This window comes from Thunnus maccoyii, chromosome 24 (assembly GCF_910596095.1).
Source record: "Thunnus maccoyii chromosome 24, fThuMac1.1, whole genome shotgun sequence".
Taxonomy (NCBI): Eukaryota; Metazoa; Chordata; class Actinopteri; order Scombriformes; family Scombridae; genus Thunnus; species Thunnus maccoyii.
The window spans coordinates 30,083-56,272 of NC_056556.1; the positions used below are offsets into that span (position 1 = coordinate 30,083).

General features: G+C 41.0%; 1 protein-coding gene across 1 annotated transcript in view; it reads left to right on the forward strand.

The window, feature by feature from the left end:
* The first annotated feature begins 9,131 nt into the window (after positions 1-9,131).
* fmnl2b (formin-like 2b) overlaps positions 9,132-26,190 on the forward strand; it is a 36,033-nt gene continuing 18,974 nt past the window's right edge. Inside the window, 7 exon segments of the mRNA XM_042404326.1 lie at positions 9,132-9,291; positions 10,090-10,173; positions 17,421-17,501; positions 23,032-23,108; positions 23,196-23,279; positions 24,680-24,823; positions 24,899-25,025. Of these exon segments, the coding sequence (XP_042260260.1) occupies positions 9,175-9,291; positions 10,090-10,173; positions 17,421-17,501; positions 23,032-23,108; positions 23,196-23,279; positions 24,680-24,823; positions 24,899-25,025 (714 nt within the window). The 5' untranslated portion in view covers positions 9,132-9,174.

Here is a 26,190-nt window from a genome sequence, read left to right on the forward strand (position 1 = left end):
TGTGAAGAGTTTACAGGAAACAACAGTGATATCAGTAGAAAGAGGAGCAGTAAATAAAATGTACTCAAATTGTGATATTTTTATAAATTGGCTATAATTTGGTTTTAGTGGGGTTTTTTTAAAACAATAATAATAATAATAATAGTTTAACCCATTTATTTATATAATGCTTTATTAACAATTTCACAAAGTGTTTTACAAATAAAAGTAAAAACAGACAAGGCATATAAATAGAAGAAGATGTCTATTGGTATGGATCCTCCATGTCAATAATCCATTTATTGTTGACACAGAATTATTACGCATGTGCATCGCTATTGATTGCACAAGATTGCGTGATTAGATTCAGGCACAAAAACCACGTGGTTACGTCAGGGAGAGATTGTGGTTTGGGATTAAAATAATTCAAACATGGTAAAAATGTCCAGTTTAATGACATTAAAATGCCCGACAAGATGCTAAAAATGTCCAGTTAAAATGTTCAGTTAGTGGTCTCACACATAAAACTTTTTGCTGGAAAACCAATCTGGACCAGCAGCCTGTGGACTGGTAAATTACTGCACTGGTTCCTTGGCCAGTGCCTAAAAAGATGGGCTCAAATAAATAAAAACATATATCAAACATTTCAAAAAGCTTGTACAAAGAGAAAAGCTTTAAGAAGATATTTAAAAGAAACTAGAGACTTTGTGTGTCTGAGTTCAGCAGGCGGAGCTCCATAGTGTGGAAACTAATAGCAACACCCTGATATTCACCAACCATGGGCTGGGAGTCACCAGCAGGCTCCATCTGAGGATCTTAATGACTGAGGGCACATACCAGGTCAGTAAGTCAGAGATGTATGTAAATGCAAGGTCAGCAATAAGATTTTAAAAGCAATGTAAAATGTAACAGTGCAGAGGCCAGCGGGGGGATGTGATCATGGCTCTTTGTTCCAGTAATAAGTCGAGCAGCAGTGTTTTGTACCAGATGGAGACGGTGGAGGAGACCCGGCTGATACCCAAGTAAAGTGCACTACAACAGTCAAGCTGAGAATTGATAAAAGCAGGTACAACTTTTTGTAAATCAGCAAATTATAGAAATGACCTAATTTTAGAGATTATCTTGAGCTGGAAGAAAGATGACTTTAGACCTGAAACTGTTGTGTTACATCTCCAGTTCTACCTCTTGGTTTTCTTAAAACTTTACCAAGTAAAATGTTTTTTATTCCTTTGTCAGTTTTTAGTTGTGTCAGGTGGAAAGTAACTGTAAGCTATTCCTCCATAGTTACATTAATGTTAAATTGTTATTATTGATTAATGTGCAATGCCACTGATAAATAAACAAATTAAGGCACATTACTGGAGACTGTCATATAAAAAAAACCTACTAGCCTACTAAATTACAACTACTACTAGTCGTGGAAATATTACTGCTGCAGCTGACAGTAATAATAATAATAATGATTATTATTATTATTATTTATTATCATTACCAACCCTAACCCTTATTATCATTATTATTATTATTATTATTATTATTATTATTATTACATAAAATGTGTCAAAGGTTACTCACCAGGTGACAATGGAGGACTCTAGGCTCACAGTTTGTTACCAGAGTATCAGTTTGTACCTTCAGCATCTTGAATCGGAATTAAATTTATGGGTGAAATATGTTGAGACACACATGTGACCCAACAACAGATTTACAGGATGAAACAGATACAAACATACAGCTAAAAACAACTCTCATCAGCACTGACTCATCTTTTGATGATAACAGTCTTACGGCCTGTAGAGCTCACAGTTACCAACAGCCTCCACTAGAGGGAGCTGTGCTGTTCACACCGGGCCTTACAATCATTTAAATCCAGTTTTAAAAAGCTGAGAAACACTGATTTAAATTGGTTTTATTAATAGTGTGTGTGTGTGTGTGTGTGTGTGTGTGTGTGTGTGTGTGTGTGTGTGTGCAGGGGGCGGAGCCTGTTGCAGCAGAAGGCTCATTGTTTGAGGGGGTCGAGAGAGGAAGGAGGGAGGGTCAAGCAACACAGACAAAGAGCAGTGGAGAAAGAGAGAGAGACAGACAGTCAGCACAGACACAGCTGCTTACACTTCCTTACCTCATGCCCAAAGTACCAAACTTTTCCCAAATATAACTAAAATATATCCTGAACCTGCAGAAACTCTTCTATTTACTGGCGGAAATCCTCAAATGTGAAACATATCTCCTCACACCAGTGACTCCCGAACAACCAGTGGAAACTCACATGAAAACAGAAAATGAAGCTTTGTGGTTGTTGTTGCATATTTGCTGTTGTGGTTTGTATGTTTAATCGTACACTTGATAAGTATTGATTTACAATAACTTGATTGAATTTTGCTGTCATTAATTTACATCAAAACAAGACCCATTGATAACTTAATTGTGATGATAATGACAGTTATTATTATTAGTTATTATGTGTTCTTTTAATGATTATTTCTCATACACACATAATAAATCACGCACATAAATAATCCATAACAATATAACACTAACACACACACACACACACAAATATAAGGTTAGTTTAAATGTATTGATTCTACTGTAATTTAGTTGCACCTGACTGATTGATTCTTCGTCTGTTTCGTTTTGTTCAAACTTTGGCTGAATTTATTTCTTTATTTTTATCACAAATGAAATCTTTCACAATAAACTTTTGGAATATTCAGAGTTTGTACTTTAGCACTTTTGGTCTTAAGACCACAGACCTGGATTTCTTAAATAGCATAAAGGATATTGATATTTTGATTCTGTTAGAAACGTGGTGTTGATGTGATGCAGTGACTCGGTGTCCGTCAGGCTGCAGTGAAATCACAGAACCTTCATTTAAGCTGAGCACAGTGTGGCGAGGTCGAGACTCAGGAGGAATGATGACCTGGATCAAAGCTGATCTCACCAAAAACATTACAACCATAAAAAGCAAAAACCACATTTGGCTAAAAATGAATAAACACAGAGGGATTTATATCTGTGTGTAATATAGACGCCTCCATCAGAATCACAGAGCTCTACAGCCCCCTACACACAGAGATATGTCACTTTCAAGCCAAAGGCAAAATACTTCTGTGTGGAGACTTTAATGCACAGACAGGTTCAGAAACTAACTGTATAGACCACACACGAGATAAACACATATTCAAACAGTCACCTTTGACCCCCTCACCCACAGCCATGAGGAAAAACCCTGACAGGCTCCACAGAGTCTCAGGCCTGTATGTGTTCAGTGGGAGGATCAGAGGAGACAGTTTGGGACGTTTCACCTGCTGTTCAGCTTTTGGGACGAGTGTAGTGGACTATGCCATCTCAGATATGGACCCCCCCTCATTCAGTGCTTTTACTGTCAGAGCACAAACCCCCCTTTCAGATCACAGCCAGATTAATATTTACTTGAGAAAACACTGGAGATACTGTCAAGAAACAGCCCAGTAAGCTGCACCATCTACACCAGTCATACAGATGGGCTCCAAACACTGCTGAACAATTTTACAAATTTTGAATTTGAATGAAATAAAACACACAATCAACACATTGAACAATTCACACAACCAAAATAACTCTGAAGGCATTAACAAAGCAACACAAGACATAAACCATATCTTCCAAAAGGCTGCATTAAATGCAAAGCTTGGAGAAACAAAGAAACTCATCGAAACGCTAAACAAAAAACCTCTGAACAAAAATGGTTTGATAGTGAATGTAAAAAAATGAGAAAACACTTGAGACAGCTATCAAACCAAAAACACAAGCACCAACATGACCCAACACTACAATATGAATACTCTGAAACTCTTAAAACAGTATAAACAGACCATTAGACAAAAGAAATTCCACCACACCAACAAAACACTTCAGGAGATTGAAAACGCAGCAGACCAGGATCAGTTCTGGGACACGTAGACCAGGGTCAGTTCTGGGACATATTGAACAGTTTAGAAACTACAAAGCCACAACAATTAACAATACAAGATGGAGACATTTGGAAAAACTATTTTAATGACCTCTATAGAAGTTTCCCACCCAAAGATCTGAACCTAAATCAAATTGAAATTAAATCAAAGTTGGACAACCTTGAATCAGCCGCCAAGAATAACCAAAATCCTTTAGATTACCCGATTACACAAAAAGAGTTAAAGGTTGCTTGTAGCACAGATTGCATCAAAAATGAAATGCTGAAGAACAGAACCCCTGAGTTACAAACTGCATCATACTGTTGGACATGGTTCTGACTGGTGGCTGCTTTCCTGATGTCTGGAACCAGGAGTTGATCACCCCGATCTATAAAAACAGAAATAAATTAGACCCTAATAACTACAGAGGGATCTGTGTCGGCAGCAACCTTGAAAAAATATTCTGTAGTATCCTGAATTCCAGGATACTAACCTTTATTCAAGAAAACATAGTAAATGTCAAATTGGCTTTCTTCAAAATTATCGAACCTCTGATCATATATACACCTTACACACTTTAATTAATAAACATGTCCACCGATAAAAGGGAGGGAAAATATTTGCTTGTTTCATCGATTTTAAAAAAGCCTTTGATTCCATTTGTCATTAAAGACTTTTCTTCAGAATCCTTCAAAGTGGACTAGGTTGTAAAGTATATGATCTTATCAAATGTACTGTAGGATAAAGTCCCTGCATGTTTCGAAGGCAGACAGCACAAGCCTTAAACAACCGACCAGATCTTTCTTCAGCCCCCCAGGAATGCTGGCCAATAAAGTGAGAATCCCAAACCCCTCACTGACTAGACCATCCAAACAACCTCCTGCAACAACACGTTCTCACTCCCAACTCGTCACATATCGAAGCCTGGTCAGGACCCCGTGGCATCACTTTTTAACACACAGGGTACCCCTTTAGTGTCATTTTTTAACGCGCAGTATCACAGTAGTCACTGTTAAAAAATAATTATATTTTATGGTGTGACAACATAGTGGTTAAAGTCTGGTTAGGTTTAGGCACAAAAACCACTTGGTATGGGTAAGGGGAAGATCATGGTTTGGGTTAAAATAAAAAATAAAAATAAAAACGGCAAGGTGGTCTCGGACTGTGCTCTGTGCTGATTCTGTGCTGATTCCCAAGTTTCTGCCAACAACATTACAAGCCACCCACCTACCCCTCCACCTCCCAATAAGAAAGTAAGTCAGCTTATATATATGTCATGTGAAGTACATCGCTTCAGAAATGTTGATATGATACATATTGTTGAAATGTTAATATGCTCCATATTACAGGTGTTGAAATGTACATATTCAGTGTATCTGTGGTTTGCAGAAACATACAATGCCAACGTTTTATTCTGATGACCAGGCTGAAATTTGTCACCTTATATAGACGTCATCTGTCTCATGGCGTCTATTTCAGATGTTGTGGGAGTTCAATAGAAGTCTATTGGACTACCCTGCATGTTAAAAAATGATGCTAAAGGGGTACCCAGTGTGTTAAAAAGTGACGCCACGGGCTCCTGACCAAGCTTCGATATGTGATGAGTTGGGAGTGAGAACGGGCTGCCTGCAAACAGAAAGGATCAGATTAGGAACCCCCATCTCCTTCATGGTCACCAAACCAGACCACTGACCCAAACCACCTTTGATCCTTCAAGCTACAAGAGCCAGCAAGACGGGACGACTAATTCACACCCCAGTGTGAACTGATAGTACCATTTGGATAAACGACTCCCACCATCGGTTGTCATAACTCACCTCTAAGAGCCAATCACACATAGAGACGAGCTGCCACCAACTTTAATCCCACTGTGGATTTTGATTTTCAGGGCTTGAGTGACCAACCCAAGAACTGATCACTGGATAAACCAGCATAAGGCACAAGACATGCTGCACTATATGCCATGTCCTAGTGACATACACATACATGCACACACGTGCGCACACACACACAAACACACACACATCCTCAAATGGCATGGACCCCTGCTGTTTGCAGTCAGACCAAAGACAAGAGGACTGTAAAACCCATGGATTAGTTTTAGATTTTGTCTAAGGACAATTATTGTTGTATGTTGATATGTGTGTATATCATATGTGTGTTGTTATGTACTTTGGTTAGACCTTTATTCCACTGCCTTTAAGCCAAGACATGTACCACTAACATAGTCCCATCATCCTTGATAACACTAACATCATGTTTAGTACCATTCTGCTTGGTTCACTTTCAGAACACTAAAGTTACTATTGAAATTGCAAAATTAGAAATCATGCAATTGTTAAATTGTAAATACTTTGATTAATGGAGTAACCGTATTCAGGAGTTGAACCCGCCTGTCTGTAGACAGGGGGACTGGCTAAGATCCACCTTCTGGGTGGGCAGACTGAAACTTTAAAACAGTGTCTTATCTGTTTTTAAGCCTTTTAGGCAGCTGTTCTTAGGTGGCTCTTTAAGGCTGCTTGATGCTGGTCCTTTTTGCTTTCTGCCATGCCGGTGGAAAGCTTGCAGTTTGCTAGTCTGAAGATGTGACTGAGAACAACAGGAGGTGAAACCTGAGAATGTAGAGTCATGAGTTAAGGATCAAGCCTAGAAGAGCATAAACCAGGAGCTCTCTTCCAATGGGAACTTTTCAAGTCCGGACCAGCGGACTCACTCATCATTACAAGATCCAGACTCCAGCTCCTCACCCTTCCATTCTCCACAAGAAGCCGCCCCAGAGAGCAAGCAAGTATTCATACAAAACATTCATCAACCTGCTTAAACCCTGATGCTTCATGATTTGTAACTTCAATTAGCAATTCAGAACTAAGCTGTTGTATCATTGATTTGACTCGCTGCGTCTCAGGTAACAGTCATCTCATCTGTTTATCAGGTCTCTCATACCAACTACACAACAGATAACTCTGCATCATGCATTTCAAAACTTTCACTTGCCACAGCCTTGTGTACCAGTTTCCCTATTGTGTCTTGTTTGTAAAATGTTGTAGTGTTTAGTACTTGTAGCTGTAGTATTAGTAATAAATGTGTATGTAACTAAGGTGAACTTGTTTGTGTTTTCTTGTGCATCTCAGTCACTTAACCTTAAAAGACCTATACCCTTGCAAAATCATTATTACAATTAATAAAGATCATAATTCTAATAGACCTCTCTTGTGTGTCCAACAAGGAGGACTATTTCCCTGTTATTATACCTACTTTAATATGAGTTATGTCACTGGACGAATAATTTCATGTTGGAGTTGTGCACAACAATAATTAATAATTCCCCCATAAAATCATAAAGATATTTAAGTGCACAAATTCCTACAGTATGTACAAGCACAACCAGTGTGCTGTGAAAATTAACAAGCAAAGAACAGAGAATTTTAACCCAGGACACAGTGTCCTACATTATTCAACCTGTATATCAATGAACTTCTCAATCTTTGACTCAGAGATTAGATACCTGCTTTATTCTGTTGTCCCCTACCAGTGATGGTCTTCAACATAACCTGACCATCCTGGAACAATACTGCCATAACTGGGCCTTGGATGTAAATTTTAAGAAAACCCAAGTTATGATCTTTCAAAAAAACACAGACATCTTGAAAACAAATAACATTTTACTCTGAACAACACCCTAATTGAGTACACAACAAATTATATTACCTTGGTCTGAACATATCTGCATCAGGAAATTTCAATATGGCAATAAACACGCTCAAAGAAAAAGCACGCAGGGCAACGTATGCATTAAAAACGAAGTTATTCAATATTAACATTCCAGTTAGAATCTTGACAAACATATTTGATAATGTGATTTTACCAATAGTCTTATATGGAAGTGAGGTCTGGGGCCTGCTCAGTAGATTGGAGCATGGCTCATGGGACAAACACCCAATAGAGGCCGAAGAACTCTGAACGTTCAAAGGAAAACACTGAATAACACCTGCAGAGCAGAACTGGGACATTTCTCATTACTGTTAAATATACAAAAACGGGCAATAACATTTTGGACACATAAATTCAAGCCCAAAAGACACACTTCCTTTCAAAGCACTAAAAACCCAAGAACTGAACCCTGAAAACAGCCCCCTCAGTCAGTTGATGGTGAAACTAACCAACCAGGCTCCACCAGCACTGATTCAACACAACAGAATAAACTAATTATGAATCAATCAAAAGATCTATATTATCTATATATGTGCCCAAATAGTCAAAGATGGGTCAGTCCATGACCATACACCCAGTCTCTATAATATAAGAAACAAATGCAACCTAAAGTTATAATAAATAAATTCAGATCAAACTTAACTTGAATACCAAAATATTTGCTCATAATATTTAACATAACAAGCAAAATGAAACAATTTCTTTTAACGGCTATGACACACTATAAAATCCCCCAAATTAGGGATCTGTATGGTGTTAAGTAATTGTATTAAATTGTACAAAATTGTACTGTATTGTATTGTATAGCAATCAAAGAATGGACTGCATCAGTAAAATATAAAACCTGTATATTTAATATGTAATATGTGAGTCTTCTGTAAACTGCTTTGGCAACAACATGCTTTTGTTCATGCCAATAAAGCTATTTGAATTGAAATTGAATTGGGGGGTTGGGTGGGGGGTCGAGCGACACAAAGACTCGTTGAGGGGGAGAGAGAGAGAGAGAGAGAGAGAGAGAGAGAGAGAGAGAGAGAGAGAGAGGAGACGTACACAAAGAAGAGGGCGGCCGAGCGACCGACTCTCGCTTTCTTTCTTCATGTGGGGGAGGAGAGGGGGAGGATTAACCGGCTGATCTGCGACACGCGCTCACACACAACACACACACATCATATTTACACACACAACAACACAGCGAGGCTTCATCTGGATCAGCAGCAGCATCAGCAACATCATCATCATCCTCACCGGCGAGGAGCGAGAGACAAAGAGACAGAGAGAGAGAGAGAGAGAGAGAGAGAGAGAGACGGGAGGTTTCCACCGTCGGAGGAGAAGCAGGCAGACAGACAGACACACAGACAGACACACAGACAGACAGGCAGACAGACAGGCCTTCGTCACCTCGACCGTGCAGCGGAGCGTCTGGCAGCGTGTGATGGCCGACCACATGTTCCTGCTGCTGTGTGTCTGCTGAGTGTGTATGTGTGCGTGTGTGTGAGTAAGTGGGTGTGTTCAGTGTGTGTCTGAAGTGCGCGCGCGTGTGTGTGTGTGTGTGATGGGGAACGCAGAGAGCATGGAGAGCCAGCTGGCCGTCATCCGGTCCAGAGCCGCACCGGTCCGACTCCCGATGCCCGACCCGGCCGAGCTGGAGGAGAGGTTCTCCATCGCTCTGGTAAATACACACACAGAAACACACACATACACATCATCATACACAAACACACACACACACACACACACATATATATATATATATATGTGTGTGTGTGTAAATATATATATATATATATATATTTACACACACACACATATTATACACACACACAGAAACACACACGTTCATACACACATCACACATAACTAGGCCTCCACACAGACACACACACACACACACACACATATATATATATATATATATATATATTTACACACACACACATATTATACACACACACAGAAACACACACGTTCATACACATATCACACATAACTAGGCCTACACATAGACACAGACACACACACACACTCAGGATATTCAGAAGGAGACATGTTGAAAATATTCTGAATCCAGTGAAAAAATGAATCTATGTGACTGGTTTGGTAGACTCTACAGTATCTACGGGTCTGACGTGGACTACAGGGTTTGGTAGACTCTACAGTATCTACGGGTCTGACGTGGACTACAGGGTTTGGTAGACTCTACAGTATCTACGGGTCTGATGTGGACTGCAGGCTGTTGGGGGATGTTTCAGGTGGTCTGAGGTGTTGGGGGATGTTTCAGGTGGTCTGAGGTGATGGGGGATGTTTCAGGTGGTCTGAGGTGATGGGGGATGTTTCAGGTGGTCTGAGGTGATGGGGGCTGCTGGAGGGACTGTGTTCATATCACCAGTTAGATGTTTTAATACAGAGTATTGATTATTGATTGGTGGAAGGATCCGTTCAGAATAATCTTGTTCTGACTCTGTTTCAGAATTCAATGAACCTGCCCCCTGACAAGGTGCGTCTGTTGCGTTCCTATGACAACGAGAAGAAGTGGGAGCTGATCTGTGATCAGGTAGGTGCTGTTTAGATCTTTCTCTTCCTGAATATTCAGGATTCTGACTAGTTGAGGGATGTCAGGGACGTTCTGTACAACGTATTATAAATGTTTGTCCGTAAACACTGAGGTGGTTCCACAGCTGATTGTTTTCTTCAGGTTTAAAACAGTTTGACTTGTTAACGTCAAGCTGGAACCAGAAGATCAGATGATGAAGTCTGAACTTCAGTTCTTATTGTGCTCATCCTGATTTTCACTTGTAGTCCATCACAGCAGAGCATAATGTTTAGACACATGTTTGAACACTGTTTGAATGCTCTTAATGAACTCTTTTCACTGAACTAAAAGCATCAAATATTTATGTTAATTTAATGTTTATTTCAACAGGGATGCTCTCAAGATACATTATCTGTTTTATGATAGAGACCTGGACAAAATGGCAGTGTACAACAGTGTCACAAAGTTAGATTAATAACACATTAATTTACAAGAATCACAACCAACACAAGAAAACAAGACCTGAGATATACGAGAGAGATAAAACATGACTATTTAAATAACATTCCTCATGAAAAATTTTTTAACGTGAGTAATAGGTGATATGAAGGCAGCGTTTATCTCATAAATGTTTCCACGCACAGAGTGCAGAGTATGAAAATGCAGTTTGAAGTTCTGACTGGGTTAGGGTTAGACTGAAATTACCTGGTCTGATCGCTGTTAGAAACAGGAGACAGCATTTCAAGAAGGTAACCAGGAAGTTTAACGATGATGGTTTTAAAAATGAAAAGGTGGATATTAACCTTCCTGTCTATTTTCATTGAGGTCCACCGAACTAATGTGTATAAATTACAGTGATGAGTTCTTGTCCCAGTGTTCAATATAAAAGGATGAATGATCAACAGAGTCAAGTCTGAGTCCTGCATATACAAGGTGTCACCATCATCTAATAAAGTTACACCTGAACTAAACAAATAAAACATTTCTTCAAACGAAAATAAATCCTAGTTTGAGTTTTGCTTTATTTAAAAGGTTATCAATGTGAATATGGAGAGACAGACTGTCATCCAGCCATATTTCAAGATATTTGTATGTATGACCTTTTTTCTAATTCAACTCTTTCTAAGGTTTTAAGATTGATATTTTCTGCCTTTTGTACAGAATATGCAGGATTTCTGGTGAAAGTCATACGTTTAGTGTTTTGTGCATTTGGGGTCAGTTTTTAATTGGTGAAAGGACAACTGAAGTGTGTGAAATACGGTTAGGATGTAAGTAATGGCTTTAAATTTAAACAATAACTATCATCTGCATACAAATTAATTTTTGCTGTGTATGTAATTTCCACTATTGTTTATAAAAATAGAAGACAAAGCAGGTGCCAGAATACATCCTTGTGGTACACCTAATCATCTTAAGAACTTCAGACTTGTGGTTGTCTATGTTAATGCTTTCTCTCTAAGACAGTTTCTAAACCAACCAATTTGGGTCACATGAGCCGGTTTAGTTTACATTGCAATGAGTCCAAGGCCTTGGACAGATCAACAAACACAGATATACAACATTTATTATCAAGCCAAGCAGTAATGATATTAAAAACAAGTGTTGCTGCAGTTATTGTTCTGTGTCCTGATCTAAAACCAGATCTTTCATTTGTGAGTTAATTAGTGATTCAAATACTTTAACCAAGACAGATCATTTCAAGATGGGATGGTAATTATTGATCTCCAATGGGACACCTCCCTTAAGTAATAGGCAAATATGAGGATTTCAAGATTTTGGAGATAAAGTTGGACTTTGGTTGAAAATTGAGGGGATTGGTCAGGTTTAGGGTTAATAAATGAGAGTCAACCCATTCATTTTATAATCAACATTCAGTACAATTATATTACAGTCAATATTTTTAAAAGCGTGACATACTTCTGATTTGCCACTAATTTAAATCTAATTTCATGGGGTTAGCATAAGAATTACTGTAAATATCAGTACCACCACATAAATGGCAACCACAAAGGGATCATCACTCAAGCATAATCTTTAAAATAAAGAGATTATATGTTGTGTCCCATCTTTTGACGTCTAAATGTATTAATTGAGTGTACATTCTTATAACCTGTGTATCAGTGAAAACCATCACTAATGACTCTCAATCATGTCTTTGGAAGATCCAGACATTACAACGACTGCCACAGTAGGGTCGTCTACATCTCAATCACCCACTAATCTGAAACAACTGGTGGTGCTTATCACAGTACGCCAACGTCATGGGGAAGTGCTCGTGGACACTGTTCTACCTATACTTTACTGCATATGAGTGTGTGGGATAAGATCAAAGCCCCCAAATGAGTCCCTTGTATCATGGCGGGGTGATCCAATGTATCTCACGAATGGCCAGCAAGCAAATCCTATTGCATGCAAAGTGCTGGAGTTCAGCATGCATGGTAACAATTGGTCCGTACCTACCACTGCACTGGATGCAGATGTGCTTGTGTATCCATTAGTTCTTGGTTTAGACTTCATGAGCGTGAGTGGTCTCCTGGTTAATGTCCAGGCTCAGGTGTACTCTTTTGCTGGTGATGACAAGGCCAGGGTTTTCCCCTTCCAGCCTGTCCTGTGCCCGGATCAAAGTTGAGGTGTTCGGAGTGTGAGCAGTGTTTTTCTTTACACTTCCTTGCCACTTAAGTTACCGCTCTTGTCTGCCTTCGATGATGATCTGTGTGACATAGCTTGTTTACCTGAAGGCAATGACTTACACAGTCCACTCCATACTGCTATTGCAGACAGTGGTTTGATAGGAAGGGAGGCTGAGAAATTGCACCAACTCTTGCTCAGCAATCCCTGAGTCTGCATCACCACTTTAGGCCCCAAGTGACAAGTGGAAACGGACCCAGAAAGCCAGCTTCTCACTGCTTTTGTCACATGTTTTGGGTTGTTCCATTTTCAAGTTATGGCTTTTGGCTTGAAGGGAGCTCCAGCTACCTTCCAAAGGCTTATGACTCAGGTGCTCAGGAGCTGCCTGAGAGACTGCTGTATGGTATACTTGGATGATATTATAATCTATTCCAAAGATGTCCAGACTCACCTTTACGACATCCAGCGGTGTTTTATTGTCTCCAACAGACTGGCCTTACCCTCAAGCTGAAGAAGTGCCGCTTCTGTTGCCCCGAGCTTAAATTCCTGGGTCATGTAGTGAGCAAGGAGGGAGTGTCTTTAAAAGGACCTTTCATCAGAGCCTTTGATCCCTCTGCGCAGGTGCCCCGTGCCCTGAAAAATGTCCAAGCTCCTGTAGAATCAAACCTGGAATGGGCAAAAAGAAAACAGGCGTATAACTACAACAAACACCGAGGACGTTACCTAACAAAGAGAAAGACAGGGTCCAGATGAAAGCCCATCCCCTGTCCAAGGCTTCCAAAAATTATACAGCCAAACTTGCACCACGGTGGATTGGTCCATATCGCATTGTGGAGCGGATAGGCCCTGTGAATTACAGAATTGTGAGTAAATTGAGATAAAATATTTATTAAAGGAATTGTAATAATAATAATAATAATAATAATAATAATAATAATAACAGATACAAGAGATAGTATATCTGTAAGTTCAAAATTACTAATTATTAAGGGGTCATGGAGACTTGGACAAGCAGTGGAACATCGAACAGATTTAATTAGTTTTCAGAATTTGGTGGGACAGTTCAAGTTTTCAGTTGCATTTTAAAAAAGTATTTTGCTTATGTGTTTCTTATTTACATGGTACATTTGTTCCTTATTGCTCTGAAGCAGGTCCAGTATGTTGGAGAATTTGAGTTTCTAGCTTTAGTCCAGGCCACTTCTCTCCAATAGAACAAACAGCACATTTCATCTGAAAACCATTTCTTCCCCTGATTCTGAACTCTTTACTTGAGGCATGTTTATCTGTCTATCACATACATTCATATATATATATATATATAAAGGAATTGATAGTAATACCAGGGGAGCTAAGCACCAGCTACTAGTCGACAGAGCAGTCACCCAAGACTGCAAGACCAGGCAGACCAACCTTTGCACCGCCTGGATTGACTACAAGAAAGCCCACGACTCAATGCCACACACATGGATACTGGAATGCTTGGAAATGTATAACATCAACAGGACACTAAGAGCCTTCATCAAGAACTCAATGGTGCTGTGGAAAACAACTCTGGAGGCCAACTCAAAGCCAATTGCACAATTGGTGGCTACGGATACTGAGTCCGAAGTGGAACAACCATCAGTCACCTCCTCTACATGGATGACATCAAGCTGTATGCCAGGAATGAGCAAGATATCGACTCACTGATCCACCTCACCAGGATCTACAGCAACGACATTGGAAGGTCATTCAGACTAGGTAAGTGTAGTCAGATGGTATCGAAGAGAAGGAAGATGATCAGAACCGAGGGGGTTGAACTGCCAGAAGGCAGCATTGCAGATGTTCAGGACAGCTACAAATACCTTGGGATCCTGCAGGCAAATGGGAACCTTGAGGAGGCCACAAGGAAGTCAGCCACAGCCAAATACCTACACAAGTATACGCTAAATGGGAAGAACAAGATACAAGCCATCAACACGCACACCCTGCCAGTCATCAGATACTCTGCTGGTATAATAAGCTGGCCAAAGGAGGAGATAGAGGACACTGATATCAAGCTCCTCACAATGCATGGAGGGTTTCATCCCAAGTCCAGCACCCTGAGACTGTACACTAAGCGGAACGAGGGAGGACGAGGACTGGTAAGTGTCAGAGCCACTGTCCAGGACGAAACAACCAACATCCAGGAATACATCAGGAAGATGGCCCCCAAAGATGAACTGCTAAGTGAATACCTCAGGCAGCAGAAACCCGATGATGCAGAGGAGGAGGAGGAACCATCATGGAGGGACAAGCTCCTACACGGCATGTACCACCGACAGAGAGAAGAAGTGGCTGATATCAAGAAATCCTACCAGTGGCTGGAAAAGGCTGGACTGAAGGACAGCACAGAAGCACTGATCATGGCAGCACAAGAACAGGCACTCAGTACAAGATCAATAGAGGTGGGGATCTACCACACCAGACAGGACCCCAGGTGCAGGCTGTGCAAAGATGCTCCTGAGACAGTTCAGCACATCATAGCAGGGTGTAAAATGCAGGCAGGAACAGCGTACATGGAACGAAAATACCAAGGGCTGAAAGAGGAGCTAGAGAAGATGTGGGGAGTGAAGGCAACAGTGGTGCCAGTGGTAATGGGAGCACTGGGGGCTGTAACCCACAAACTGGGAGAGCGGCTCCAGCAGATTCCAGGTACAACATCTGAGGTCTCTGTCCAGAAGAGCGCAGTCCTAGGAACAGCTAAGATACTGCACAGAACCCTCAAACTCCCAGGCCTCTGGTAGAGGACCCGAGCTTGAGGAAGACACACCACCACCCCCCATGGGAGGGGGGTGAGAGAGGAAATTTTTATATAAATATACAGATGGGTGACAAATTAAAGGAAAACTTGGTCCAGGTCTGAATGCTTGACCCCTACAGTTAGGGGATCTGGGGGCTCTGTTATGCTGTGGGGGGCATTTTGCTGGCATGGTTTGGGTCCACTTGTCCCCTTAGAGGGAAGGGTCACTGCTAATCAATACAAAGTCGTTGTGAGTGATCAGCTTTATCCTATAATGATACATTTCTATCCTGATGGGAGTGGTCTCTTCCAGGATGATAATGAATGCTTTGATGAGTATTAAATGATGTGAATCATATGCTATGACCCTCGCAGTCACCAGATCTCAACCCAGCTGAACACCTATGAGAGATTTAGGACTGACGTGTTAGACAACTCTCTGCACCACCATCATCACAACACCACATGAGGGAATATCTTAATGAGCAATGATGTTCATCCCTCTAGAAGAGTTCAGACACTTTAGAATCAATAACAAGGCTGAGGAACACCATTCTTCAAAAAGATATTCCTCATTTGGTGTTTTTATGATGGTGGTCTGTATGTTTGCATAACCACTGCTGCAGCTGTGTTTTGGCTTCTGTTCAGCAGCCTACTGATGATCTTGGACCTTCTTCCATCTTTATGAAGTCTCACATCACAGAAAAAAAAACAACACACTTCTATGCACTCTAATCATCGCCTTGTTGCACTGCCTGTTGGCATCTACGTCCTGTCGGGCCCAAACTTAAGCTTTATGGCACTTACTCGTGTTGTTGTCTCCTGACTAGATCCTTGTTTGTGTTGTATCAGTCTCATATGTAAAAACGTCTGCTAAATGTAATGTAATGTAATGTAATATCTGGTTTCTACTTGTTCAGTCAGTTCCTCAGCATGTGGAGCAATGTTGCATTAGACACAACCCAAAACTGAGAAAGTTGTCGTGTTTACAGGTTCTTTTATTACCTTGTTTAGGCAATTAGTCTTAATTGGAAGTCACAGGTGTAATCATTTTCTAAAATCAATGTAGTCTATCTAACCTGTTTGTTCTTAATTACAAATAAGATGAAATACCTGACACTTCACCCTAAAAATACTACAATTAATGTAAGATGATACAATGTTGAATCATTTAACATTTTAGTGATATTACACAGGGGTGTACTCAGTTTTGTTATATACTTTATGTTTATCACATATAGAGTTTGAGATCATCCTGGTACATGATGTCATGCAGAAATACTTGTTGGTTAAATTGTTTAAATCATCTTTTGATAACTTGGGCTTTTTGTGTTCCTTATACAAGCTGTCGCACATTGATCACTTACATCATTGTTGAATATCTGTGTGGATGAGTCATTAAAATAATGTCCAGTGAGGTTGATTTATTGATTTTTGATTTGATCTTGTTGTTTTAAGTTGAAGTATTTAATCTGTTCAGGATATATGCAAGTGCAGTAAGAAATTCAGATGGAGCTAAAGGTCTGTAACATGAAATGAAAGATTTATTTTAAAATGAATCAGGTCTTTACAAGTGTACTGAGGAGGAACTTTAAAGACAATTTTCTCTCAGGAACATTTTTTTCTCACAGCTAGAAGGAAAAAGTTGATCGTTTTATTTACTTTTATTGATGAAATATTTCCTGATTTTATATTATTTTGTGCTTAGGAGGATAAAAGTTTGTTTATATCTGTTTATTAAATGGAATCATGTTCGTAGTGGAAAACCAGGTGTGTTTGAACCTGATTTCTGACTTCTTTGATGTGGTTCAGACAGGTGTTGTTGGTGGGCGGGGCTTCTTATCTGTTCTCATCCGATCATATTGTGTGTTTGATGTAGGAGAGGTTTCAGGTGAAGAACCCTCCACACACCTACATCCAGAAGCTGCGAGGCTTCCTCGACCCAGCCGTCACACGCAAGGTGAGATGGGAAATGTAGTTCTCTAACCATTAACCCGTATATCTGTCATTAACCTGTCTGTCTGTCTGTCTGTCATTAACCTGTCTGTCTGTCTGTCTGTCTGTCTGTCATTAACCCGTCTGTCTGTCTGTCTGTCTGTCTGTCTGTCATTAACCCGTCTGTCTGTCTGTCTGTCATTAACCTGTCTGTCTGTCTGTCTGTCATTAACCCGTCTGTCTGTCTGTCTGTCATTAACCTGTCTGTCTGTCTGTCTGTCTGTCATTATCCTGTCTGTCTGTCTGTCTGTCATTAACCTGTCTATCTGTCTGTCTGTCTGTCTGTCATTAACCTGTCTGTCTGTCTGTCTGTCTGTCTGTCTGTCATTAACCCGTCTGTCTGTCTGTCTGTCATTAACCTGTCTGTCTGTCTGTCTGTCTGTCTGTCATTAACCCGTCTGTCTGTCTGTCTGTCATTAACCTGTCTGTCTGTCTGTCTGTCTGTCTGTCATTAACCCGTCTGTCTGTCTGTCTGTCATTAACCTGTCTGTCTGTCTGTCTGTCATTATCCTGTCTGTCTGTCTGTCTGTCTGTCATTAACCTGTCTGTCCGTCTGTCTGTCATTAACCTGTCTGTCTGTCTGTCTGTCTGTCTGTCATTAACCTGTCTGTCCGTCTGTCTGTCATTAACCTGTCTGTCTGTCTGTCTGTCTGTCTGTCTGTCTGTCTGTCTGTCATTAACCTGTCTGTCTGTCTGTCTGTCATTAACCTGTCTGTCTGTCTGTCTGTCTGTCTGTCATTAACCTGTCTGTCTGTCTGTCTGTCATTAACCCGTCTGTCTGTCTGTCATTAACCCGTCTGTCTGTCTGTCTGTTATTAACCCGTCTGTCTGTCTGTCTGTCTGTCTGTCTGTCTGTCTGTCTGTCATTAAACCGTCTGTCTGTCTGTCTGTCATTAACCTGTCTGTCTGTCTGTCTGTCATTAACCTGTCTGTCTGTCTGTCTGTCTGTCTGTCTGTCTGTCATTAACCCGTCTGTCTGTCTGTCTGTCTGTCTGTCTGTCTGTCTGTCTGTCATTAACCTGTCTGTCTGTCTGTCTGTCTGTCATTATCCTGTCTGTCTGTCTGTCTGTCTGTCATTAACCTGTCTGTCTGTCTGTCTGTCATTAACCTATCTGTCTGTCTGTCTGTCATTAACCTGTCTGTCCGTCTGTCTGTCATTAACCTGTCTGTCTGTCTGTCTGTCTGTCTGTCTGTCTGTCTGTCATTAACCTGTCTGTCTGTCTGTCTGTCATTAACCTGTCTGTCTGTCTGTCTGTCTGTCTGTCATTAACCTGTCTGTCTGTCTGTCTGTCATTAACCCGTCTGTCTGTCTGTCATTAACCTGTCTGTCTGTCTGTCTGTCTGTCTGTCTGTCATTAACCTGTCTGTCTGTCTGTCTGTCTGTCTGTCTGTCTGTCATTAAACCGTCTGTCTGTCTGTCTGTCTGTCTGTCTGTCTGTCTGTCATTAACCTGTCTGTCTGTCTGTCTGTCATTAACCCGTCTGTCTGTCTGTCTGTTATTAACCCGTCTGTCTGTCTGTCATTAACCCGTCTGTCTGTCTGTCTGTCTGTCTGTCATTAACCCGTCTGTCTGTCTGTCTGTCATTAACCCGTCTGTCTGTCTGTCTGTCTGTCTGTCATTAACCCGTCTGTCTGTCTGTCTGTCTGTCTGTCTGTTATTAACCCGTCTGTCTGTCTGTCATTAAACTGTCTGTCTGTCTGTCATTAACCCGTCTGTCTGTCTGTCATTAACCCGTCTGTCTGTCTGTCTGTCTGTCTGTTATTAACCCGTCTGTCTGTCTGTCTGTTATTAAACCGTCTGTCTGTCTGTCATTAAACCGTCTGTCTGTCTGTCTGTTATTAACCTGTCTGTCTGTCTGTCTGTCTGTCATTAACCTGTCTGTCTGTCTGTTATTAACCCGTCTGTCTGTCTGTCATTAACCCGTCTATCTGTCTGTCTGTTATTAACCCATCTGTCTGTCTGTCATTAACCCATCTATCTGTCTGTCTGTTATTAACCTGTCTATCTGTCTGTCTGTTATTAACCTGTCTATCTGTCTGTCATTAACCCGTCTGTCTGTCTGTCATTAACCTGTCTATCTGTCTGTCTGTTATTAACCCGTCTGTCTGTCTGTCATTAACCCGTCTGTCTGTCTGTCATTAACCCATCTGTCTGTCTGTCATTAAACCGTCTGTCTGTCTGTCATTAAACCGTCTGTCTGTCTGTCATTAACCCGTCTGTCTGTCTGTCTGTCTGTCATTAACCTGTCTATCTGTCTGTCTGTTATTAACCCGTCTGTCTGTCTGTTATTAACCCGTCTGTCTGTCTGTCTGTCTGTCATTAACCCGTCTGTCTGTCTGTCTGTCTGTCATTAACCCGTCTGTCTGTCTGTCTGTCATTAACCCGTCTGTCTGTCTGTCATTAACCCATCTGTCTGTCTGTCTGTCTGTCTGTCATTAACCCGTCTGTCTGTCTGTCTGTCTGTCATTAACCCGTCTGTCTGTCTGTCATTAACCCGTCTGTCTGTCTGTCATTAACCCATCTGTCTGTCTGTCTGTCTGTCTGTCATTAACCCGTCTGTCTGTCTGTCTGTCTGTCATTAACCCGTCTGTCTGTCTGTCATTAACCCGTCTGTCTGTCTGTCATTAACCCGTCTGTCTGTCTGTCATTAAACCGTCTGTCTGTCTGTCATTAACCTGTCTGTCTGTCTGTCATTAAACCGTCTGTCTGTCTGTCATTAACCCGTCTGTCTGTCTGTCTGTCTGTCTGTCATTAAACCGTCTGTCTGTCTGTCATTAACCCGTCTGTCTGTCTGTCTGTCTGTCTGTTATTAAACCGTCTGTCTGTCTGTCATTAACCCGTCTGTCTGTCTGTCTGTCTGTCTGTTATTAAACCGTCTGTCTGTCTGTCATTAAACCGTCTGTCTGTCTGTCTGTCTGTTATTAACCTGTCTGTCTGTCTGTCTGTCTGTCATTAACCTGTCTGTCTGTCTGTTATTAACCCGTCTGTCTGTCTGTCATTAACCCGTCTATCTGTCTGTCTGTTATTAACCCATCTGTCTGTCTGTCATTAACCCATCTATCTGTCTGTCTGTTATTAACCTGTCTATCTGTCTGTCTGTTATTAACCTGTCTATCTGTCTGTCATTAACCCGTCTGTCTGTCTGTCATTAACCTGTCTATCTGTCTGTCTGTTATTAACCCGTCTGTCTGTCTGTCATTAACCCGTCTGTCTGTCTGTCATTAACCCATCTGTCTGTCTGTCATTAAACCGTCTGTCTGTCTGTCATTAAACCGTCTGTCTGTCTGTCATTAACCCGTCTGTCTGTCTGTCTGTCTGTCATTAACCTGTCTATCTGTCTGTCTGTTATTAACCCGTCTGTCTGTCTGTTATTAACCCGTCTGTCTGTCTGTCTGTCTGTCATTAACCCGTCTGTCTGTCTGTCTGTCTGTCATTAACCCGTCTGTCTGTCTGTCTGTCATTAACCCGTCTGTCTGTCTGTCATTAACCCGTCTGTCTGTCTGTCTGTCTGTCTGTCATTAACCCGTCTGTCTGTCTGTCTGTCTGTCATTAACCCGTCTGTCTGTCTGTCATTAACCCGTCTGTCTGTCTGTCATTAACCCATCTGTCTGTCTGTCATTAAACCGTCTGTCTGTCTGTCATTAACCCGTCTGTCTGTCTGTCATTAAACCGTCTGTCTGTCTGTCATTAACCCGTCTGTCTGTCTGTCTGTTATTAACCTGTCTGTCTGTCTGTCTGTCTGTCATTAACCTGTCTGTCTGTCTGTTATTAACCCGTCTGTCTGTCTGTCATTAACCCGTCTATCTGTCTGTCTGTTATTAACCTGTCTGTCTGTCTGTCTGTCTGTCATTAACCTGTCTGTCTGTCTGTTATTAACCCGTCTGTCTGTCTGTCATTAACCCGTCTATCTGTCTGTCTGTTATTAACCCATCTGTCTGTCTGTCATTAACCCATCTATCTGTCTGTCTGTTATTAACCTGTCTATCTGTCTGTCTGTTATTAACCTGTCTATCTGTCTGTCATTAACCCGTCTGTCTGTCTGTCATTAACCTGTCTATCTGTCTGTCTGTTATTAACCCGTCTGTCTGTCTGTCATTAACCCGTCTGTCTGTCTGTCATTAACCCATCTGTCTGTCTGTCATTAAACCGTCTGTCTGTCTGTCATTAAACCGTCTGTCTGTCTGTCATTAACCCGTCTGTCTGTCTGTCTGTCTGTCATTAACCTGTCTATCTGTCTGTCTGTTATTAACCCGTCTGTCTGTCTGTTATTAACCCGTCTGTCTGTCTGTCTGTCTGTCATTAACCCGTCTGTCTGTCTGTCTGTCTGTCATTAACCCGTCTGTCTGTCTGTCTGTCATTAACCCGTCTGTCTGTCTGTCATTAACCCGTCTGTCTGTCTGTCTGTCTGTCTGTCATTAACCCGTCTGTCTGTCTGTCTGTCTGTCATTAACCCGTCTGTCTGTCTGTCATTAACCCGTCTGTCTGTCTGTCATTAACCCATCTGTCTGTCTGTCATCAAACCGTCTGTCTGTCTGTCATTAACCTGTCTGTCTGTCTGTCATTAAACCGTCTGTCTGTCTGTCATTAACCCGTCTGTCTGTCTGTCTGTCTGTTATTAACCCGTCTGTCTGTCTGTCTGTCATTAACCCGTCTGTCTGTCTGTCTGTCATTAACCTGTCTGTCTGTCTGTCTGTCTGTCATTAACCCGTCTGTCTGTCTGTCTGTCTGTCATTAACCTGTCTGTCTGTCTGTCTGTTATTAACCCGTCTGTCTGTCTGTCATTAACCCATCTGTCTGTCTGTCATTAAACCGTCTGTCTGTCTGTCATTAACCCGTCTGTCTGTCTGTCTGTCTGTTATTAACCCGTCTGTCTGTCTGTCTGTCATTAACCCGTCTGTCTGTCTGTCTGTCATTAACCTGTCTGTCTGTCTGTCTGTCTGTCATTAACCCGTCTGTCTGTCTGTCTGTCTGTCATTAACCTGTCTGTCTGTCTGTCTGTTATTAACCCGTCTGTCTGTCTGTCATTAACCCGTCTGTCTGTCTGTCTGTCTGTCATTAACCAGTCTGTCTGTCTGTCTGTTATTAACCCGTCTGTCTGTCTGTCATTAACCCGTCTGTCTGTCTGTCATTAACCTGTCTATCTGTCTGTCTGTCTGTCATTAAACCGTCTGTCTGTCTGTCTGTTATTAACCCGTCTGTCTGTCTGTTATTAACCCGTCTGTCTGTCTGTCTGTCATTAACCTGTCTGTCTGTCTGTCATTAAACCGTCTGTCTGTCTGTCTGTTATTAACCTGTCTGTCTGTCTGTCTGTTATTAACCCGTCTGTCTGTCTGTCATTAACCCGTCTGTCTGTCTGTCTGTCATTAACCCGTCTGTCTGTCTGTCTGTCATTAACCTGTCTATCTGTCTGTCTGTCATTAACCTGTCTATCTGTCTGTCTGTTATTAACCCGTCTGTCTGTCTGTCATTAACCTGTCTATCTGTCTGTCTGCAGAAGTTCAGGAGGAGGGTCCAGGAGTCGACTCAGATGCTCAGAGAACTTGAGATTTCTCTTCGCACTAATCACATCGGGTACCTGTCTGTCTGTCTGTCTGTCTGTCTGTCTGTCTGTCTGTCTGACCACTAGTTTCTGTCTCTGACCTGTTTATCTCTCTGCAGGTGGGTCAGAGAGTTTCTGAATGAGGAGAATCGAGGTCTGGATGTTCTGGTTGAGTATTTGTCCTTCGCTCAGTACGCTGTCACGTAAGTCTGGAGTTCCACACAAACAGCTCTTTATACAGACGTAGCCGAAATCATTGCATTTTACTAAAATAATGCACCATTTGCCCTGAACAGTGTTGAAATTAAAAGTTCTTTTATTATCAATGCATGTTTCTGTTTGGTTTGCAGTGGAACAAAACAAAAAAGTTGCGAAAATAACTGAATTCATGTTTATTCTACAAAGACATTCTAAAATAGCCTGGACAAAATTATTGGTACCCTTTAGAAGTTGTAAGAAATAATTGATTTTTAGTAATACTTTAAGTAGACTATTGAGTTTTAATTAGTATCACAGGTGTTTTCTCATGCTGCCAATTTAAAATGAGCAAATTACTCACTCGGCTGTGGGGTGGCTGTGGATCAGGATGTAGACTGGATTGTCCACTAATCAGAAGATATAAAAGTTCAATACAGATCTAAGCTGATCTTCAAGTTCAAGATACAATAGTTTCAAGTCTCACCATCCATCACTGTCTGAATGAAAATGGGCTCCATGGTAGAAGACCAAGGAAGACCCCACACAAAAAAGCCAGACTGGACATTGCCAAAATGTCTTAGTCGCAGGTCATGGGTCTTCCAGCAAGATAATGAACCCAAACATAAATCAAAAAGCACCTAAGAGTGGATTAGAAGAAAACATTGTACCACTCTGAAGTGGTCTGCTATGAGTCCTGATCTGAATCCCATTAAACATCTGTGGAAAGAGCTGAAACTTGCAGTTGGGAGACGGCAGCCATCAAACCAGAGAGAACTGGAGCAATTTGATCAAGAAGAGTCTGAACTACCAGTGAAGAAGAGTAGAAACCTTATTCAGAGTTACAGAAAGAGCTTGACTACAGTTATTGCCTCCAAAGGCTGAGCTACAAAATATTATATATATATAAGTTAAGGGTACCATGGTATTTTTGGCCATTTTCATTTGTTTTATTGTATTATATATGTTAAGTTGTAAATCAAAAGCAAAGTTTCAGTTTTATTCAATGTGAAATAAAGAATGATGGATACCAGACACTTCTGTCAGTTTCAACTTAATGCAGAGAAAATTTTTCTTTTTTTAAAAAAAGGTGAAAGGGTACCAATATTTTTGGCCACGTCTGTATATATACATACTGTACATCTACAGAGATCTCTACACATGTGTTAATTTATTTTTATTTTAGTTTTCTCTCAATCGTTTGCATTGTACAGCACCTTGTAACTCTGGTTTTGAAAGGCACTTTATAAATAAAGTTTACTTATTTACATGTATACATACATTTACTGATGTCTCTACACATGTATACATACATCTACAGGTCTTTACACACGTAAAGATCTAGTTCATTATTCTGTGAAAGGTGTAGTTTCCATGTTCCAGATGTGGGTTAATATTGTGTGTGCAGGTTTGATGGTGAGCAGTCAGAGGCCGGAGGAGAGGTGTCATCCATCGACTCTCCCTGGAGTCGATCCATAGAGGATCTCCATGGTGACTGTAGCCTCCCATCCCCGTCCTCCTCTGCCCCCAGAGCAGCACGACACTCCATCAGGTAACAACTAAAATAAACCAGAACTCACAAGATGATCTTCATGCAGATCTCTGATGATGTTTTCTTTGTTTCTAGTTCAACGCTAGTGACTCGCTCCAACACGCTGCCGAGTCGTCGCACTCTGAAGAATTCACGACTCGTCTGCAAGAAAGATGATGTCCATGTATGCGTCATGTGTCTCCGAGCCATTATGAACTACCAGGTCAGACTTTACCATCATTCTGTATATGCCTTAGGGCAGCAGTTCTCGCCCTGGGGTCTGGGGACCCCAGGGTTCCTTGAGGTTGTTCCATGGGGTCCCCAGAAAAATTGAGAATATTTTAATTTCATTCTTATTTCATTGACTAGAAGTTAGCCCAATGAGATAATGTATAAGAGTGACTATTCTGTTCATAGGTTTCACACTCTTCACTGTTAATCTGCCAATCTACAGTATAGACAGTCATGGAACAACTAAATCTTATCAGATCAGGATCAAATATGGGTCCATGGCCTGATGTGCATTAATTAGGGGGCCCTTGACACTAAAAAGGTCGAGAACCACTGCCTTAGGGCACATATCACAGTAGGACATGGAAATAGAGTTATTTAAGTGTATAAATCCAATCAAACTGCTATTAAATCTGTTAAAATGGGCAAAATTTAGAAATGTTTTAAAGGTTTTCTGAAGAGATCTTGTCCATTTCTTATATTAGACTATAGTTTCCTGTTACACTCTGATCTGGGTTAATCATTGTGAAACCATGACTAACAGTTGATTGAACAGTAAGAAGAATAGGGTGATGAGTGGCACTGCTCGTGTTGCAACCTACAGCCTGTGGGAGCAAACAAGCTGTTGTTGTTTTATGTTGTTTTTATGTCATGTTCTGCAACTTTTGACATCTTCTTTATGTGACATTGTACTTGACTATGTTTTCTTGTGTCCAACCACACAAAAGACTTTGACCTGGGTAGTTTTGTTTAAGACCAGAGACAATGGATGGATGATTGTTTGCACTTGTCTACACCCATCATTTGGATGGGAAAAAAGCCAACACCACAGAACGAGGCTATGGATACTTAACTAGGACTTCATTCTCTTGTTCAGTGACAGATTAAGATTTAGTGACAATACAGATGTTATTGTGAAAAAGGCTCAGCAGTATCTGTACTGTCTTCATAAACTAAACTCTTTTGGAGTCGATCAGAGAATATTGACAACATTTTATTCCTTTTTTATCAAAAGTGTTTTAATATTATCATTAATATTTTCTCTATCTACTGGTTTACTTTCCTTACTTGTCAAAAGGACAAGAACTGACTGCAATGTGTTGTTACTCTCAGCTCTAAAATTATTGGCAAAACACAAAGACCAGTACAGCTTAGTA